We start from the raw sequence: 21,139 nt of genomic DNA, 5'->3' as shown, positions 1-21,139 counted from the left end.
TTCTGGAGTTAATAAATGAGTAAATGAAGTGGGCAGAATTTAAATACTGGTTTTATCACAACTGTGTGCCTTTGAACCTTCTTTCCCATGGTAGGTGTAAGATACTCCAGGAGCTGTTGTATACATCTCTGCCTCAGGGGAACAATTCCTGGCCCAAGCCCAAGTTGGGAACAAGTTATTTCCCGCACTGAATATAGAACAAATGCTACCGAAGGGAAAGCATTGCAGCTCTGTCCCTTCTGTGAAGTTCAAGGAACTGAACAGATGTGAGGAACTGTAAGAAAACTAATTAGACACACACAGACCTGCCACTGAATCTGTCCCAAGCCTTTCAGGCTGGGTGGGAGCCAGTTCTGAGTGTTTGCTACAAACAGCAGGTGGTTGTCTGAGCCATAGTGTGAGGCATCTTCAGAAACGTACCTGCAGCACAAGGTCAGCAATTCAGAGAGTCTAAACATAAGACTAGGCTACTGTGAAGTCTTCTTGTTAGGGAATATGGAGACCCCAGGATGCTGATCTGACATCACTGAGAGCCATGAATTCTGGCAGTGCCAAGACTGAAACAACATAGGCAGTGAGACACACCTGGGCTGAAGCCATGGGCACCAGTGCAGCTGTGCTGGAAAAGGTCTTTGTATTTCTGCTCCTCTGACAAGGCACCTGAATATTCACCTTTTCCATCAGCATCACTATATCCACCTAAGATGAAAATGAACAGGCTCCTACTGGGGAAAAGAAACCCCTTCTCTTTAAAGAAACAGCATCAGATACTGCACTCACATGTACTAACCAGCATTACTAGCAATTTGAGATGTAGCAAGAAAGAAATCATCAATATTCGTTCAACTCAAATGCTCTGTAGCAACGAAAGGCAATATTCCTCCAAAAATCTCACTAGCTCCCTCTGGAAATGATGCTGTGCTTGCAAAACGCTTGCCAAGATCATTTTCATAAGAAACTCTTCAGCAAAACGAGCATTTGTATTGGTACTGTATTTTCAAGGAAAGAAGCATATCAGAAACCTCCCATGACACTTCTCAGTATATGGAACATGGAACATCCTGGCTGTCCTTAGCGTGGTTCCAACGCAAGCACCTAACATGCTCTGGTACCCAGGGCTCCCCCAGCAAGAGGCACCCACAGAAGCCCCTCAAGGCTCCGAGTGTGTCAGAGCACAGACGCACCTGAGCTACCCTTAATCTCCTTACAGAGGTCATCCTCTGACACCTTTTTCGTGGAGAAAACCCACCACAAACATGTACAGCCAAATCAGGAAGCTGGAAGAGGATGGACTTCAAACCAGGAACAACCTGCCCTGGAGTACAAATTAGCCACTGCACGTGCCAAACTACTCCACAAGCTTTAGAGATGTGTCTTGGAGAGAATTCATTCCACATGGGAGTAAGTCAGGAAAGGACACTCCCTTCACTGATCCAGTTTATATCAGTCTCCCCAAAAAGTACATTTGCCAAACATTTAATTGGAGATGACCAACAGTTCACATGTACTACTGCCTGTTTACCGAGTAGGACAGGAAGGGACTTTCTCTTGGCGGACAGCTGAAGCAGCTGCCCTGGGGCTGTGTCTGCATTCAAAGGCACTTCCCACAAGGACTACTTATGGGCTCCATCGTCTGGGCTTAAGCCCATGTCAAGGGCTTGAGCACGATGTAAACACAGCAACATGTTTTTGTCTCACAGAAGATCACGGAACCTGGGAATAAAGAGCAAGGAGGGATCCAAGGAAGAGGCTCCATTTTCCTTTTGCTGTTCCACTGTGCATAGCCTCATCTCGCCTTCCAAGATGATTCTGAAATCCTACCAGTGCCCTTTTGTCTCATTAAATAAACAGTACCAGTTACCCCATGATTTCAGCTCAACAGAAGCATTGAGAAATAAAAATACAAGACACACAAGGCACACTGTAAATCTCCTACTGCTTAATTTTCAGAAACACCCAAAGCAATATTGTTCCTATTACCAAAACAGCACTCAGAACACCACACATGCATAAAAGAACAAAGAGCACTTGCTTGATTTCACAGATCTGACCCACATCCTGTGCAACTAGTCCCAAATGTGGTACAGGGAAAGGAAACCATGCTTGAACTGCCACTAGACAACAATCATGTTCTCTGAACTTAGCCATGAAGTGTCACTGACACTGCAAAGCAAGAGATGGGAGAGCGCAGGGCACTTTCAGGAAGGACTGGAATAGCAAACCAGCAGCTACAAGCCAAAACCAAGGTACCTCTGAAAACGAGCAGCTCCTTCCCTCGGTTCATCAGCCCCTGAAGCCTTGTTTTAAGCAGAGCCAAGCAAGCAAAACTCCCTTTCAGAGCCCATCTGTGGCAGGAGCTCTGAGCACCAATTTCATGAATCAGGGAGACAGCTACAGTTCTGGTTTGCCAGCTACCTACTTTCTGCTCTAATAAACGACATGCACATAGCTTGGTGCAATACTATGTACAGGGCAAGAAAAATAACAGGCCAGGAGAGCATCAGCCTGGGCCTGCATGAGGAAGAAACCTCTCCTCCCAGAGATCCCAGAAGGGCCAAAAGCTGCCTTCTGGGGCATGGTATGTCAAAATACATTTGCTTTGGCAATTCACTTTAACCATAAACAAATCAGCAACAGGAAATGGCTGATCAGCTGAAACAAACCAGCTCTGGAGAAAGGAGGCTTCTAAATGCTAATACACAAAGATATGCCCAAAATGACACTTTTGTTACCAGCAAAGAATACAGCTGCTCACAGGACTCAAGTCAGCCAAGGGTGAGCACTCCTGCAGCCTGAAACTTGCTCAGTTTGTTCTCTAGAGCTGCAGTCTTCCTACTGCAACATTTGCTCGTAGTACCTTTAAAGCCAGCTGCCACCGAAAGGCACATCTGTGCCTGGACAAACACAAACTGCAAACTACTCATTTGTACTTTGTGGGACACAGGAAGGAGCTACCGATACAAGGATTGTGACTAACTCATCCTAATGTACAGGCAGATTTCCCTGTCCTCTTGAGCTTCCCATCCCAACTGAAAACTCCTCACTTCCTTAAACAAGAGGCAAAAAAGAAAGAAAGAAAAACAAACCAAACCAAACAAAAAAAAAAAATCCCACAAGACATTTGCATGCACACACATTTCAGAGGCTGTCCAAAGCAAGAGTCTCTGCTTACAGGGCATGCTGTTACATCAAAGCATCCCCGCCTGCCAGTCAGGGCTGCGTGTGCCATGGCTATCAGCCTGCTTCTCACACCAACTCTTTGCTCGCTTAAGTTTCCAAAGATGAAAACGTGAAAGCTTTCCAATTTCTGTGCACTACTTCTACATTAAGGTGGTAACTAATCCAGTTTTTGTTTCCAACATGCATCACATCGTTGTACTCACCTTAAGGCATCCTGGGTGTATGATTTCATTACAAATGGAGCATTCCATTAGCATGAGATTAAACTTGCTCTCCTCCTCTTCCACAGTGTCCTCTTTCCCAGCTTCTCCACACACCAGACACACAGCAGTATGAGGCAACACCGGCTGTTTACACAGATCAGAAAGAAATCTTGATCAGGACACGGAAGACATAAAGGAAACACAAGAACTCAATGTGCATTTACAGTACCCTCATTTCAAAGAGGAGATAAATAAGGATTAATTGTGAAAAACTGCTGAAGACTGCAGCCCAGCAGAGCAACGAAAGCAAGAAAAACTGGTAACAATCGGGGCTGGGTACTTGGATCAAGCATCACAGGATGTTTCATGGAGTGAAAGTGCCCTCCCTGTAGCAACATGGATTCATGGGGCACCCCAGAGATGGATGAAAATGTTTTTTTTGTGGGTCCCTTGAATCTGTGAGCTGACACAGACATTGGCATGCAAGTCACTTCACTAGTGTACAAAGGCAGGGAAAAGAAGCAACCTAGAACATCACTATTCACATCCATTAAGCTTCACAATCTGACTAGCAATTTGGCAGCTCCTCTATTTTACAAGCAGGGCAGACAGATGTTATGGGACCCAATCCAGGTCTCGCAGCAAGCCCACAACAGAACCAAGAACAGACCTTTTCCTGACTGACAGTCTATTATCTAGGGCCCTGCTCCCAACTTGAGCATTGCAAAAAGCACTACATAGACACTTAAAAAGAGAATTCCTCTCTTGCAAGTGTCACAAGTGAGAGCCGCACTGATTTTTTTTCTGTCTTTTGCTCAGGCAGAAAGGGAACTGCAGCACCTCACATATCTGTCACCCATGTCAAAGCACTGAATGCCAGTCTAATTAAAAAGCCACCTTTGTGCTAATGAGGAACAAACTTCTGGTTTGCAGCAATAAAGCATAAGCCTCATTACAAGAAAGAAAAGGAAGATCCTCATAAGAACCTCGCCATAATGTGCAATGCAATCGATTAGTTTGAAAGCGCTTAACTATTAAGCAGCCAGAGGCAGAGTTGTGGCTTTTCACAGCAAGGATGTCTTGTAGATACAGTGAATAAAATCTCTAAGTGGATACTTGCACACCAAACCAAATCTACACAGCAACGGTGCATCCTTCAGCAAGTTTCAGACAGGGAAAAACCTAGCTATAGTAAGCCATTACAGAGTACAGTGTGCTGCCCCACACACCAACATCTGATACATTAGCTACAGCAACACTTTCCTGCTTTCTCATGCCAGTACTTACCCACACTCCATTTTAAAAGCATTTTGCAAATGCTATTTAATTCCCACCCTTCCTCCAAGCACAAAATAGAAATCCCCAGGATCCCATTCCACCAGCAGGTAAACCAGAGAAAAGCTAAGTTGTCCAGAGCTATAAGAGGTCTGTCCACTTGTTTTGTCCGATCTCCCACACAACAAGTATTTATATCCACACACAAGAACAAACACCCCAGGAGCAGTACAATTTTTCTCCCTGGGAGCAAGGGTATCTAGGGAATCTCCTCTGTGCCCCAACTAGCTCAGTCCCACTGACAGACTAGAACAGCAGCCATGCTGTCACAACTTGTCCTCCCAGCAAACCCCCACACTCCCTTCAGACCTATTCAATGCAGCATAAAGTGTCCCAGGCACTCCCGTTTCCTTTCTTGATTGAACTAGTAATGCAGAGGAGTTTCCTGTTCTCCACACGGCAGTACAGGCTCTCTTAAGACTTCTGAGTTTAATGAAAGTCTACATCTAGTTAATATTGTCAATGTTATTAACCAGAGGAAAGCACAATTTCAGAACTGTAGGGATCATTACTTCCACAGAGCCTTACTTTGGTGTTTTGGGCTTTTTTTGGCTGGAAGCTGTTGGATAGGTACCACAATATATTACTACCGTAATTGTTAGAGAACATAATGAACAAGAGTAAAGACAATAGGACTGCTTATAGAAATGTAAAGCACCCTTAAAATTTACAAGAGTTCAACCTGCTAATTTTCTATGCTTTGGATGCTCTTAAGAAAGTCTGTAATACTTCCCCCGCTATTTACACCAATGGGAACCTACGAAGGGCAGAGATGTCTTCTTGAGTGCATGCAAGGGTGGGACAAGGAACCAGAACACATCAGCTACCAAGTCCTGTGCACTAACCACAGCTTCTGGAAACAAAACTGCAGACACCCAAGAAGAAAAATACTTCTTCATTAGAAGACAGGGGATGAGAGGATGACTACACTCAGCCAGGAGAGAACCCAGTTCATCTCCAAAAGGCTCAGCCTGTGTTATCAAGAGTAAAACAGCTTAGTAGGAAAGCTTCCTTCACCAGTGAGGACAAGAAAGAACACTGCAGCCCTAATTTAATCCCTCCACTAAAAAGGCAGCACCATTTCACTATTTATTCCCCCTGGAGAATAATAAATTCTTCATCCACGCTGTTCCAATTCATGCCACACTCCAGGAAATCAAGTGTTCAAAGAAAAGACACTTGAGCTGCAAAAGCACTCTGCGGAAAGGTAGATATTCTATGTACTTTACTGAAAGATCCAGCAGAGCTGAATCCAATCCTCTATGTCAAGAACAGTGCATGGCTTGGAACAGGACATGGAGCAACTGCTGGAAACCTTAAGTGCTTATCAGTGTTTTATCAGTATCAGACCAAGTCACTTAATGCCTCCACTTCAGTTTCCTCATCAGAATTAAAGAAAAAAAACAACCCTAAATGAAAGGAACTGTAACAAGAGTTAAGAGAGAAATCAGTATAGATGGGGTGATATTTCAGTTATGAATAAACAACATTCCTTTCCTTAAAAAAAAAAAAACAAACAAACAAAAAACACCCCTCCCCCCCCCAAACCAAACCCTTAACAACAGCATAAACAAGACGTTCCAAAGAATTAAGATAAAAGCTAAAGCTAATTTTTACCCTTGAATGGGGGCACTGCAGACATGAGACCTGAGGAGAAGCTCCACAACAGTCAGTATGAAAGCAATGGATTCCAAAGCTCCTCGGACAACTTAGCGGAAGATTAATTTGTCCATATTTGTTAAATACAAAGCTATCACTTATGACTCAAGAAGCTTCTAAGCAATGTACCAGAGGAGCCCAGGAAACTGTCTTTCACTGCCTGCTTGTCCTGTTCTGATGCTCATCCCCTGTCAGCCATTTCCAGTCCCTGAGGAAGACAAGACCCTAGCTTGATGGCTCATTGGCTCATCTGGATCAGACTTCTTGCTATATGCCTAGGTAACAGCAAACAAATTGAAATTCAGATCTCAAGTAGCCTGGGGCTGGGGTCACCAACGCCAAAAATCTTGGAGGATGCCAGTCAAAGATTTCTCCACATCTTAATTCGGTTAAGTAGTTAAGACAGTAAAGATAGTTGCAAGGCAGTTTTTCCTCAAGAAATTCAGAGATCCAAACCAAACAGGCCTCTTCTCCCTTTGAATCAGAACTTCCCACTCTTCCCCTTCTCCCCCAAATCCCAGAATGTCAGTGTGATTTGAGTGCCAATTTCTGGTGTACTGATAATCTCCACTTCTATATTGCTGAGAATGAAAGCTGTACTACTAAGTTTTAGTAGCATTCTGGTTTAAGATTTGGGGAGGATGAAAAGCAATGGGAAGAAGAGATCTGAACTGGGAGGGCAGGGATTACACTGTTTTGTCTGATGCACTTTAGAGCCTACTCAGAGTGGAGCTCTCAGATCCACACCTTGTCACCAGGAGACACAGCTATAGGAAAGAAATCTCTGAACAAGCTGTAGCAACAGGTACACTTACTGCAATACACTGCCTCATAATGCAGGACTGTTTCATCCTGCCAGGTCCCCCAAATTTCTTCATGTCTTTGCAGAAGTGACACTCGCCGCACTCTGTCCGCAGACACGCTTCGCACTTGCGGCATCGCGTCCTCCTCCGACGTGCTCCAGCGGTTGTCCGGTTAGCTGCAAGCTTCACTGCAGAAGCAGTGCCCAGTTTCCCTTTGGGCCGTCCGACTGCCCTGTTCTGAAAGAGCCAGACACACAAGGTTAATCGCACATCCCACTTACCGTCTAAACTACAGACCTTCCTTGGACAGGAGTTGTATACATCTTAGATGTAAAACTGACAGATGTATCAGAATTATACACAGATGGGTAATACTCAGCAGATGCATACAATCACTCTTGTAGCTAAAGGGGTTCCATTACCTTTTCAAGAAAAGATGCATTGTAAAAAGACAAAGAAACCAAGGTATAAACGAGAGATCCCAAACCTACAGCAAGCCTAGTTCAACAGGAGGGCAGGGAGAATCAATTTACACACAGCTCAATGCAGGACCAGGTCCCAAGTGACATGCTTGGCTTAGGTCAAGAAATGATCTGCGCTATTGCTGAGCTCTGGGCTAGGGAGCTCTTCGGATTGTGCTCAGGTTAAGCCAGAAAGTCTACTTTCCTCCGCTGGAAGTAGAAGAATCCAAAGAGGCAGCAAAAGTAATTTTGAGGTTAGGTACAGCAGCGAAACACTCAGCAGCAATGGCTCAAGCCACAGCAATCTCCCTAAAAAAACCAGGAGAGTATGAACCAAGTGATGCCAAGTGATAAAATAGGAAATATAACACAAATACTACAAAACACTTCCAAAGTAGCTCTCCTCATATCCAATACTAGCAAGTGGTCAAAAATAGAACACTAACTGATGCTATGCAAAGGCTAAAAAGGGCTTCCCAGGACTAGATTTCAATGACCTTTAAGCCAGAAGCTAAAGGAGCGTGAAAAGATTTTAAATTATTAGGTTAACTGCAACATATTCACTCTGGGTATCTAAATTTCATGTTCTCATCAGAAACTCCCTGTTATACACAAGAACTTACAGCTCAAGCCAAACATCGCTAAATACCATGTTAATTGTATGGGGCTAATTACACAAGAATTGGCTTGGCTCACTCTTAACCACTGACAGCTTTCTCCATAAAAATGATAATAATAGGACTGCAAAGTTCATCTGGTTTAGCATTTATACAATTTTTCCACCTTCTGCACACCTCAGCATATGACCAGCAGACCAGCCAGTTTCACTTTCTGTTCCTGCTGAATTCTGGGCAATCACCAAGGCAGGGGCAGGTTGGCTATAGAAAGTCATGCAGAATTTCCACCGCAGTTTTTTAAAAGGGTACGGAAACATTCTCCTCAGTACTACAAAAGCCTCCCTAAGTGTCCTACTATACAACGCTGAAGAAAAGCCACTTTGCTTAGTATCTGATCTTCCTCCCAGCTGACTTAGCAAAGCTCCAGTGACTTTCTCTAAGATGCAGAAGAATGCTGATATTTTAACAGTCTCCATCTCACAAACCTCGATGCTGGGACAGCAGAGAAGCCAGGAGCTAGACCTCTTAGCTTTCTCTTCCACAGACCTACTATTGTAACTGAGGTGGGAGAAAACATTGCTTAGTTGACGAGGTTACACAGATTTCAGCAAGTTTTTAGTTATGCTCCTCCAGAACAGTTTTTGTTCTGCTTGCAGGCTGAATCACACCATGCTGTGTGAACACAGACAAGCATAGCTTCCTTCCCATCAGCAACCACACCAGACACTGGGATTTCAGATCAATTTCAGACACTCTAAAGAATAAATATTTACCTTTTAGACCAACTTTTCAGCCTCTCAAGGATAAAGTCAGCTCTGGGAGGACTGGCTTAGAGACAACCTAGATAAGAGATAATTTCCTTCCTCAGCATGAATCACTCCTCCGTTCTCTCTATTAGAGGCTCTTTCCACTAGCAAGCAAAGTGAGACACACAAACCAAAGGCTAAACAGCAGCGTGAACAAGTTAAACCAAAATACATACAACAACCTGGGCAGTTCCCCTCTGCCAACAGCACGTGGAAGATTCTGCGTGAGCATCTGACTCCTTCCCACTAGGTTTGAACATGATTAAGTTTTTTAAGAAGGCAAACAACAGTTATGACACCATCAGAATTGTCTTTTTAAAATGCAATCTCTTTCAAGGAAAAATCAAACTCGGTACTTTTCCAGCTGAAAGACAGCTCCTGATTCTGCCACAGTAATACGAGCCAAGTCCTAATTCTGAGAACAGCATCTTAAGCGCCAGGACACTGCAAAGATGCAAGCAGTAAAAAGGCATCGCTTGAACACAGAATTTGAGAATCCTGGGTGGGGGGGGAGGAAGGCAGGAAGGTGAAGGTACAAGAACAAGTCTCAAGCCAGACCCTTCCACATAACTCAGATTTCCTTACAAATCATCACCACACAGCAGACGGTAGAGGCGCAGACCTCTGATCTGACTGTATGTAACATTTTTTTACCTACCCAGACCTCTTCACTGCTCATTAGGAAATTCAAGCAATTGTACTAGCTGGGTTTGTACTAATTTACCAACCAACCAATCCTCAATCCAAGCCACGTTTTCACTCCAGGATGTCGCAGCCAGCAAGGCTAGAGAGGCCTTACAGGAATTCCCACTAGTATCTAGTTTCAAGGGGCTCCAAAGTGGTCGCTTAAAAACCTCCACAGAAGAAAATCTGGCCTGTGGGTTGCTATCCCAGAAAGGGGCTGGGATTCAAGGGGGTAGAAGGAGCCTCCAACATGACTTGGGGTTTATTTAGCACATGGCAGACAGCCAGGTAAATTCCAAGTCAATGTTAGTGAAGAGATGCTGCAGGATTTCCAGCTCAGACTGCAGTTTTACAATGTACAAGCCCTGTTAGCAAAACTAGGTAAATATTTCCTTCCCAGCTCCTGTTCCCATCTCTGTACTGCAATTTGCCATCTTCCTAGCACAACTCTGTGGAGCTGTCTTGCAAATAATAAGCAAGTGGTAGGGGATGGCATTCCTTAACCTGGGTTTACCACGGTGGCCAGCAAACAGCAGCTCCACAGCCTCAAGCTCAGGACTGGGTGACACACTAAGCCCTAAACTAGGTTCTCGACCAATATAGTCTCCCACCTGCATAGCATATCCTATCATATCCTTTCCCCAAGGAGATGAGCTGAGACCCTCAAGCACAGCCTGTCCCTGCTGACTCTGTAGTCACCAGCAGCCACCTCTGAGAACTGTCAAGAAAAGAAAGATTATACCAAACTTGAAGAGGGTTTTTTTCTTAAATCTTACAACCACCAGGGAGTTGAGACAGAGCCTGCCTGAAATACTATCACAAGCAATCCCCTATGTTCTCCAGCACCTCCACAGAAACTGTGCCCATAATTCTCTGGCCACAGGAACAATCTTCAAAGGAGGGGTAGAAGGATGCTGAAGTGATGACAACCACTCTCCCAAGCTCCTAACAAAGGCTGTGCAAGCAGCTGCTGAAATGTATTAGGATTAATATACTAAATACCTACCTCTATTACACTGATACCTAGAAAGCTGGTGGACTTGCACTGCCCTCTAAAACAAGACATGTTAACAGGACATCCTGCTAGGTTTTTTTCTTTTGTGGTTTGGGTTTTTTTTTGCCCCCCCCCCCCATTACTGCTATGCAACAGACAAAAGTAACTACTCCTGCCCCTGAAGCAGACACAGCATGGCCTCTACAGCACCTGGGTACTAGGAGTAAACTTAGGCCATCAAATGTAATACACTATGAACTACAAAGCCATTTACAAATCATGAATTTGGGATCACCCTCCCATGCCACAATGGTTCAACACGCCTACTCCTCAGACAGAAAAGGGGACAAATTTGCAAAGTGATTTTCAGAAGTGCTGAGCTCCTACAAACCCCACATGGACAACACTTAGGGGACTGGGTGGGGTGGTCATCAGCAATTCAAGTGTCTCATCAGGGCTGTGTAGATCTGGGATTAAGCCCAGGTATGACATGTCCAATTCTAAACAAAACCCTAGGAAATGCTGGAACATTAGTTTATCTTGGCTATGGACAAACGTTTGGCTGCTGGGAAGTTGTCACTGCCTGCTTACAGGTACCTTAACACACTTTCACTGTATGTCACTTCCATGCTCGGCAGTCACGGAAAAGCCACCCACCATCACCAGGGTCAGAAGTAGCAGAGGCACTAAGGGCCTCTGCCCTGAGCACAACTCTTACTACAACAGAAACACAACTTTGATGTTTACAGCAACAGATTTCTAACCTTCACAGTTGTAAAGAATAAGTCAAAAGACCTCAGGTAAACAAAAATACCAAGAGCATCAAGCTTTTGGAGACAGCAGTTCAAGAGCTATTAGCTGTTAAATGCATCATTAAGTAGGTGCTGATGTTCCCCAGCTGCTATCCCAACACCAACGGGCTCTGTTGAAGTTGTCAAGAGGCAACTTCACATACAAACTCCTCTGCTCTGGAGAGGAAGATCAGCTGACTGGGTGACTAAGTCCAGGAGGAAGGAGGTACTGGCCTTAAAGCAAGGACAACAAAACCTGTAGCCTAGAAACAAGCTCTTCTGCAAGTGGCCTCTACCCGGGCACGGGTCTTGTTCCATCACTCAGCTTCAGTGACTGGCCTAACGGCTGCCAGTGACACCATACCATTATTTCAGACTCAACATCTCCAAGAAAAATCCAGGGACACACGCAGTGCCCTTCTGAAGGGCTTATCACATGGTCAGCTCAGTGAGACCCTGAAGCACTTCACTTCCTAACCAAGTACAATCTGAACAGGTTATGTATCCACTGCGTAAATCTCTCCAAGACAAGACATCTTACACATGTAGTGTTCATTGCTTCAAGGTGCTGTGCCACACAAATATATCCCTTCCATTTGCAAGACAGGGGTGATTTCCTTCTGTAATATGTGGACAGGTTCTTATTATTCTGATTTGCTGTAGTTTGACCGACTCCACGCAACCATATCGGCACCAAAAGAAAGATGAGGACCCAGAACTTCCTGGGTGCCAGTCCTGTGCTTAGACCTTTATATGGCACCACATCCCAATACAATTGTTTTAACAGAATTAGAACAGACAAATTTAATTACTAGTTGTTTCTTTATAACATCTGATAAACAAACACTAGGAAAAAAAAAAAAGCCACACACGTCAAGCCACAGTTCATAACTGTTGTCAGCTAAAACACCACCCTAAACATGCTGGGTCACGTGCTGATACTGGGCACTGGAGAATCCCACAGCAAAGGCTTCTGGTCCATTATTTCCTTGCCTCTTCCTGTAGCACCAGAGGTGGGCAGACACAGAGGTGCATTTTTCAATTCAAGCAGTGTGGAATTTCTGGAGGACAAGGCTCTCTGCTTGCTGTCCAAGGCCAGCAAGCAGCACTGTCCCCTAGTGCTCCAGTGACATGTCCCTCTCCTAGCTTCCTAGGCATGTAGTTTTGGCCTTCCTGCTAAGAAAACCAGTCAAATTGACAATTACCAGCAGTGGTATAGACCAGCAACACACATACCAATGCACTGGACTGAAGATCCACCAAAGTCATTTTACCAGAGGTCTCCGAAACAGACCCTGTCATTAACTCTACATTAACCGTGAAATACAGGCACTGGCATTAAACTGCCTGGCAGGCTGACAGCCTGTTACATGCACACTGTCTTGCACTAGAAAATCACAACCAAGTCAACAGTTCTTCAGCATTAAACCCTTACATCTCTTCAGCAATTAATAGGAACCCTTGTCAAAGGAAGAACGTAAAAGGAAGGAAGAAAGGACAGCATGATGTGACTGCAGGAATTCAGTGGGGACAAGGAAGAAGCTAGTTTAAGACAGCAAAAATCACACCGATGCCAATAACCATCCTTAAAAGCTGTATTAACTGAAGAGTGCAAGCCAACACCACAGACCTAACATGTCTGACTGAAGCATATCTGCCCAAAAGTCCACACATGCAAACCCCACGAGAGTTGTTTTACTCTAGCAGTGACGGTTTACAAGAGTCACATCACCCATCATCAGCATACACTCCTGCCGGGGTGGAGGTGTCCTGCAAGACAAGTCCAAGGTCCTCCATTAAGCAAGCAGCATCAGAGGGAAAGGGAAGGTGGTGGAAATTTTTCAAGCCCAGCCATCCCCAAACAGGATTAATCCTCTCCACATGTCCACTGCCACCATCTCCTCCAATTCATACCTACGAACTTTCTTGTCCTCTCCTGCAAAAAGCAATGTAGCTCCTAGTGACCACTGCCAGGTGACCACACAGAGCTCCACTATGGAATAAACAGATCAATTTCCCACAAGTAAATATAGAAAAGTTTATACCTCACAGGTTGATATGGGCATTAGTGACACTCCACCAGCTTTTCTGCCAACATAGCTATGTTGTTTAGAGTGTGATAAACTGTCACGTCAGTGCCAATGCAAGTGCCCTCGCTTATTTTCCTCTAGTGGTGAGGAGGTAGAAGTTAGGCCTGGAGGGTGGAATAAGATACATTGGCAAAAATATGCTTTTGTAGATAAGCTGTATCCAAAGTAGGAGCTCTTAAAAAGAAAGACACCAGTAAGTTATACAGACTTGGGGCACCTTGTGCAAATGTAGCTTTTCTTCTTACCACTACTTCAGGACAAAATCCCCTACCCCCACCCAGGAGCATTTTTCTCAGTCTGTTTACACATGCTGAAGTTAAATGTCACAGTCAGAAATCGAATTTCTTCCTACCCGGAGCAACCCAGCAAGGCTGGTGGGCTGCAGCAGGGTGCTGTTCTCCCCACGGCCAGCACCACGCAGGACACATACCCCAGCAACCCACACACTTCCAAGCCCCCAGTGCCAACTGCAACTACTGCTAGTGCAGTAGTAAATCCTATCTGCTCTCCTGCTGGGAAACCTGACAGTCTTTCTGCTGCCTTAGTTTAGATATAGACTAGGGAAAGAGGAATGAAAGTCAGAAGAAAGTTGGAATAACAAAAACTGCAGCTCCTACCCAAGCACTGAAGTTGTGCTGTTCAACTACACCTGTAGAGCTGAAGCCTTTCACCTGTTACATACCAGGGACTATCGCAGCAGAAAAAGCTACGTGATACCTATTTGACAAGTCCTGTGTAGAAAAATACAGTAACTGCACAAGCTAAAGCAGGCTTGTATGAAAATACAGTTGGATCCACGCGAGGCGTTTTACCACTGGAACAGTTTTGAACAAAAAGAAAAACACTCCACAGGTCTTTGCTACATAGGTCACAGTGCTGTAATTTAGGATCGGACCAAGCCTTTTAAGAAATCCCACAGGAAGCATCTCCGCTTTCTTGCACTAAATTTTGTTTTAAACTATTAAGACATAAAAACTCTATCAAGCCCCAGGTTTTAGAAGAGCTGAAGAATCTCAGAACATAACCAATCAACTTTTCAAATTCATCCAACAAGAACTAGCACCTCCAGCAGTGATTTCACAGCTGGTACAATGCAGCTAAGCCCAATCTGCTCTCCCAACAATTACCTCTTTTTAAAAAGCATACAGTAATCACACCAAGACATAGACACAAGTGGAAAAGGCCTGGCATGGGACAAAGTTTAAGAAAAGGAAGGGGGCTGGGACGTTTTAACTACCAGGTCTGGGAGCTGAGCAGTGAATTGAGCAGCAGCACAGGCCTGCACATTCACACAATCTCCAGAATTAAGTAAAGGCTTAATAAAAGTTACTCATCTAAGACCCGACTCAGGTTCTTGGACTGACACTACACCAGGCCAGTGCAGCACATGAACATCTCTCTTAAGGTTTCTGCACCAGATCCACCATGCCTGGGGAACACCCAAGGCACACCACTGCCACCAGTCCAAACTCTTTTTCAGCCCTGCTTTCTTGGTACAATTATGAAGCAAAACATAGTAAAGTTATCAGAAACGAGATGGGGTTTGGAGGACAGACCCTACACCCGGCCTACGTAGAAACTTGTTTCTCAAAGCAAATTATTAGGCTATTTTAAAGAGGAAAACACCTTGAGTTAAGAACAAAACCATCAAGTTTATGTTTAAATTGCATACACATGTCTAATTCTATTCCTGGTGCATTTTTAATTGCTTAGGCAGGTCTTAGAGAGTAAAATACACAATCTAGAACATATGTTCTGGATTATTTTTCACAGATTACTTCATAAATTTAAAAAGTTTATTCTCCTTCCACCACAGGAAAAAAAAAAAACACACAAAACAACACAAAAAAATCCAAAAGCCCACCCTTCAGAGAATAAACCCTGGAAGCATTAATAAAAGTTCTCTTTCCATTTCAGCACACATCCTTCTCTTTATTCCACATCCCTCGTCCCTGGGAATGGAAAGGAGGGTTTGGCTATAAATCAAACTAAGACAAGGTAGCCAGGCTCAGCATCAGACTCCCTCCTGAAGTCCTGCAGCCCTCTCAGCTATTTGAGGAATCTTATTAGAAGGAGAGGAAAAAAAAAAAAAAAAAATCGCTATTCTGGAAAACGACAGGGAAACCCCCCCGAGAGGAACAATCACGCACTCCGAGCCCATTCGCCTCTGAAGCGGCGCGGGGCCCTCGGAGGTGCCGAACTCCCGGTGCCCCCCGGGCGCCCACGGCGGGCGAGGCCGTGCGCCCCGGGCCGGCCCCCGGCGGGAGGCTCCCGCGCCCCCGCTCCGCGCCGGGCTCCGCGGGCAGCCCCGGCGGCCGCGGACACGCCCGCAAGCCCGCGGCGCCGCCGGGCGCAGCCCCTCGGCGGGCGGCGCTGCCCCGGGCCGGGCCGGGGCCGCTCCCGACCCCACATTGTTCCCCGTCCCCGCTGCCGGCGCGGCGCGGCTCGGCGCGGCGCTGCCCGGCCCGGCCTCCTCCCCTCCCTTCCTGCTGCAAACTTCGCCGCCCGCCCCGGACCTGCTCCGGCCCCAGCTCGGGCCCCGGCCCCGGCTCGGGCTCCGGCTCCGACTCGTAGTCCTCCTCGTCGGCGCTCGCAGACATGGCCATGGCTCATGGTGGGCCCAGGCGGAGCCGAGCTGACATGGCTGGAGCGGCGCTGCTGGCGGAGCCCCGCTCCCCGCACACACACACACACATGCAGGAGGAGGAGGAGGAAGGGGGGCCGTGCATATTCATGCCAGGCAGCCAGGAAGGGGCTGGCCCTGCCGGCACGGCCAATCGCGGCCCGCTTGCACAAAGCCGGCCTGCGGGGACAGCGGGGACAGCGCGGCCGCTCGGCCGGGGCAGCGCCGGCCGCCCCGCCGCAGCCCAGCCCGGCCGGGGCCGGGATAGCGCAGCGTGGGGGGGTGGGGGGAGGCTCTAACGCCCTGCTGGCAATTAGCCCCCTGCTGGTAATTAGCCCCGCGATCTGCCGAGGGGGCCGGCGGGGGCGGGCCGATGCTCGGCCTGCCTGGGTGTGCCGAGCGGGGCTGGGAGGGGAGGGGATGCGCGGCGCTGGGATGCGCGGCCGCCCGCCCGCAGGGTGCACGGCGCTGCACGGGCTGCTGGAGACAAAGGAGATCGCGCACAGACAGACAGACAGACACCCACACCCACCCACCCCTCTCTCGACCTCGCTACCTGCCGGCTCGCCTTCCGCTGCCAGGATCGGGACGGGAGGAGGAAACCTCCATCCCTCGGGAGGAGGAAGGCATCGAGCGAACTTCGGGATTTCAAGCGATGCCCCTGCTGCGGCAGAACCAGCGCTGGGATAAGATGGGATACAAGGCGACCCGGCTTGCAGAGCTGTTCGCATCTGGGCTCATGCTGCTCCCCGTGCAGGCACCCCATTTTTTTGCTTGCTCCTGAGGAACCATGTGCAGCCCTACTCTGAATGTCCTGACCCACTACTGGGGTTTTACGATAAAATATCCTTCCTGCAGTATGAAATGTTTCACATCGGTCAGCCAGGGACCTGTTCTGGATCCAAAGGTCACAGTAGGGCCAGCACCTGAACACGGACGCTGCCACTGACGCTGCCTCTGCCCTCGACAGCTTGCAGCTGAGGGTCAAGACACACAGGCCTGAATTTGAGCGCTGAAAATTAAATTTCCCATTGGATTTATGGGCTAGCTTTCAGGGGAAATCCCGATTCCATTCAAGTTGTTAGGATTTTGCCTCTGGCTCCTACGCCCACAACACAGAATTAAACATGAGATTAAATATTTGCATGTGCTGAGCAACTAAGAAGCCATAAAGAAGCATATCTAATGGTCCTTGCATCAGGATTTTTGCCAAACTAGTTTCAGCTCTGTTCCCTGGTCAGAATTGCCACATGGCCACACAAACACTTTGGGTAGCCCAGGAGAAGAGGCAGCAACAGGCAGGAGCTGGCACAGGAGAAAGCAGCGATGCTGCCTTATGCCTGCTCACAATCCTTGTGACACCGTGATCTACACAAAGCCTGGTCGCTCAAGTAACAAAATACAGTCAAACTTTAAACACATATTTACAAGCGACTGCTGATAAAGCCAAGTGAATCATGTAATTATGCCCTTTCCTTAATTTGAATACCTTAAATATCCATTTCTTGTTTGTACTTCTGTCCTCTCACCAACTCAAACTCAAATTATGGGTATGTGATGGTATTCTCCCAATCCTGCTCATCCGTGATGCCAGGAGTGAAGCATTTACTTGCAACACATGATGGGGCTCTCCAGAATGCAATCGGGTATGTTCAGCCTGTCTCCTCAGGTTTCTCTCTTACCGCATTGTGTTCATACACAACCGGGAGCAGGAGCAGATGAAAGCTGAGGCACGAAAGGCATGTGCCTAAGGCCTTGGCTTTCAGAACACAAGGTAATATCAGAATCCAATGTTTTCTGGAGGAGAGAGGAAGGGGGGGGGGATGCATGTCTCACGACAGGCCTACAAAAGAGAGCTTTAAACTACGAAGTAAGGATAACTGACACGATTACAGCAGTGTTTGTGGTTCGATTACACAGTTGGCCTCCAGCAGAGGCAGGGGAACAGATGAGATCCGGAAGGAAGACGCCTGGTCCCACACCTGCCCGTGGGCAGACCAAGTCTCCACTAGCCTGCGCTGATTCCATGCGAGGCTCCGTGTAACCTGGCTCATGCTTGTTCACCCCTCCAGCCTTCTGGCTCTGTAATCCAGACAGGAGGAAAAAAAATAACTTGTGACATCCCCCAAGGACAATCCACCAGTCACACCACAGTGAAATGTCATTCACAGCAAATTAAATCATGACATAGATCATCCTACTCCTCTCATCTGCAACACATACTAGCACTCTTGATATTTGCATTAGCCTATCTGGGCTACAGCAGGTCACCAAGTGTAACCCACATCAAACCTTCACTCCACATCCAGCCCTGCCATGGGAGAACGTGTTCCAGTCTGCTGCTTACAACAGCAACACAATTGACAAATGAGCTCTAATTACCAGGCCTGTGTTAGGAGTGAAGATACACATGCCAAGAAGATCTCAGAATGATTTCCAAATGCTAGGTAAACATTGCCGAGATGGCGTTTAAAAAAAAATTGGATAGGATATGATATAAAATAGCAAATTGGGAATCAGTGGGGAGAAAACAGCGCAATAAAATAAACTTTTCTGATTATAATTGCTCTCAAAAAAATCTCATCTTGTACAAGAGCAGCTAACCATTCAAAGAAATATTTAATACACAGAAAGAACTATTAAGAGAGCATTTTCCAGCTCAATTCTTTCAGCTTGTCTACACTAGAGAACACTAAATCACGACAAATAGTGAGCAACCCTTGTGCGAACAGAGTATATTTGACTAGCCTGGTACCGTTTACATCAGCTTAGAAAACAAAATAAGCAGCACTGACCCTAGTCATGCCTGTATTGGCATAACTGTGTCCATACTTCAGCTTTGCGTGATATAATTCAGTAATAAATAACATCCTTAATTAAACTGCTGAATAAGCCTTAGTGAAAACTGCATGAAACAGACAGTACCTTCTATTCTGAACTGTTGCTTTGATTGCACCTCACCTGAAGTCATATATAAGTCTCATCAATATCATAATCTTCTCCACAGAAACCAATTATGTTGTCACAAACTGAGACAATAACCTCAAGCGAAGAATAAACAGCAGGAGCAGATGAGTGCCAAAGAACCAGATTTTATTCTCATGCAAATATCCTTAAGTAGTAAAACCAAGATGGGGGGAGGAAGACTACAACCCCTGCGCTGTACTCACTTGCTCCCAAGCATCTCTTATACCAACAGATTTCAGCTGCTGCTACCAGTGCTAACAGGATCTGTGTTTTCATATTAAGACACTGGAGTTTATGATTCTATGACTCTCAATATGAGGTGAAAAAAAGTTTTTAATGTGGCACAAACACACCTTTGATTTAACCTTCCCTTGAAACTTTTTATGCATCTTTATGGAGTATTATATTTAGCTGGTATTAGAAAAAATATTTACACGGAAACAATTGGCAAAACAACCTCAAACTGGTTTATATTCAAGTCCCTGAAAAAAGATCTTGTGATTTGAGCTGCTGCTGCTTTCTGCAGGCCAGCACATATGGTTTTGAAAAGGAAACTGTCCTAGTTTCAGCTGGGATAGAGTTAACTGTCTTCCTAGTAGCTGGTACGGTGCTATGTTTTGAGTTCAGTATGAGAAGAATGTTGATAACACTGATGTTTTCAGTTGCTGCTAGTAGTGTTTAGACTAATGTCAAGGATTTTTCAGCTTCTCATGCCCAGCCAGCGAGAAAGCTGGAGGGGCACAAGAAGTTGGCACAGGACACAGCCAGGGCACCTGACCCAAACTGGCCAACAGGGTATTCCATACCATATGACGTCCCATCTAGTATAGGAACTGGGAAGTGGGGGCGGGGAATCGCCGCTCGGGGGACTAGCTGGGTGCCGGTCGGTGGGTGGTGAGCAATTGCACTGCGCATCATTTGTACATTCCAATCCTTTCATTATTGCTGTTGTCATTTTATTAGTGTTATCATTATCATTATCCGTTTCTTCTTTTCTGTTCTATTAAACTGTTCTTATCTCAACCCGTGGGTTTTGCTTCTTTTTCCCGATTTTCTCCCCCATCCCACTGGGTGGGGGGGGAGTGAGTGAGCGGCTGCGTGGTGCTTAGTTGCTGGCTGGGGTTAAACCACGACAGAAACCCACCGAGATGTTTATGAACCACGATTATTGACCTGCATCAGAATAAGAGAGTTACCCAATAGCTTTCTAAGGTTCATTGTTTTGGTGTAAGTGTCCATTCACATGAAATACAATCTTAACTGTTGGGCCTGGGCAAATTTCATGACACTCTTCTCAGGAGTTCTAGCCAATATTTCAGTCATATTCTCAACACTAGCAGTGACATTCTGACAACGTAAATATCCATCTAGTATCGTGATCCTACTACTTCTTACTACCTGTTTTATCTGAACTATGACATAAGAGTACTCATCAGATGCACTGAGTATCCATCACAATCTCTTTAATAAACACTCTGATGGATCAACCTTAGATCAAATAAAGTAACTCAAGATGAAATAATATATTGATCGCTTCCTCCACGTAATGTCTACTGCACATACTTTCCCTAACCAGTATCCAACACAGGAGAAGCAAAGGCAGCAAGGGTTGTACGACTATCTCCTGAAGGACGACAACCGTGGACTATTACAGTGCAGTAGAGGAGCAGCACCCAAAACAGGAAGAGCCCAGACAGAATGTGCGGAGAGTAACTCACTCACTCCATCTCTCTCATAAGCCTTAAAAAGAGAATACCCCCCATCCCTCAATCCCCTGTCATCGTAAAAATATAATAAATAAGACTGCAGAGTAGTCATCTACCACACAAGACAGGCTCTTCTCTACAGGAAGAGCCATGGCATGATTGGGACTATCCACTGGGAAACAAGGGAAATCCTGCCATGCTTCCTTCTTCCACAGGTCCT

The 21,139-nt window shown here is 46.0% G+C and overlaps 1 protein-coding gene across 16 annotated transcripts in view; it reads right to left on the bottom strand.

Moving 5' to 3' along the window:
• The window catches only part of KDM2B (lysine demethylase 2B), a 127,483-nt gene that overhangs the window by 10,710 nt on the left and 95,634 nt on the right, over window positions 1-21,139 (bottom strand). For all 16 annotated transcript variants that reach the window (XM_030024213.1, XM_030024214.2, XM_041125709.1 and 13 more), the window contains 2 exons: window positions 7,193-7,417; window positions 3,384-3,527 (listed from right to left, as the gene is read on the bottom strand). In XM_030024213.1, coding sequence (XP_029880073.1) covers window positions 3,384-3,527; window positions 7,193-7,417 — 369 coding nt within the window. The remainder of the gene's footprint in view (window positions 1-3,383; window positions 3,528-7,192; window positions 7,418-21,139) is intronic.

Source organism: Aquila chrysaetos, chromosome 9 (genome assembly GCF_900496995.4).
Source record: "Aquila chrysaetos chrysaetos chromosome 9, bAquChr1.4, whole genome shotgun sequence".
Classification (NCBI taxonomy): Eukaryota; Metazoa; Chordata; class Aves; order Accipitriformes; family Accipitridae; genus Aquila; species Aquila chrysaetos.
Note: the sequence above shows the minus strand (reverse complement) of the source record. Positions and strands in the feature narration are given on the sequence as shown.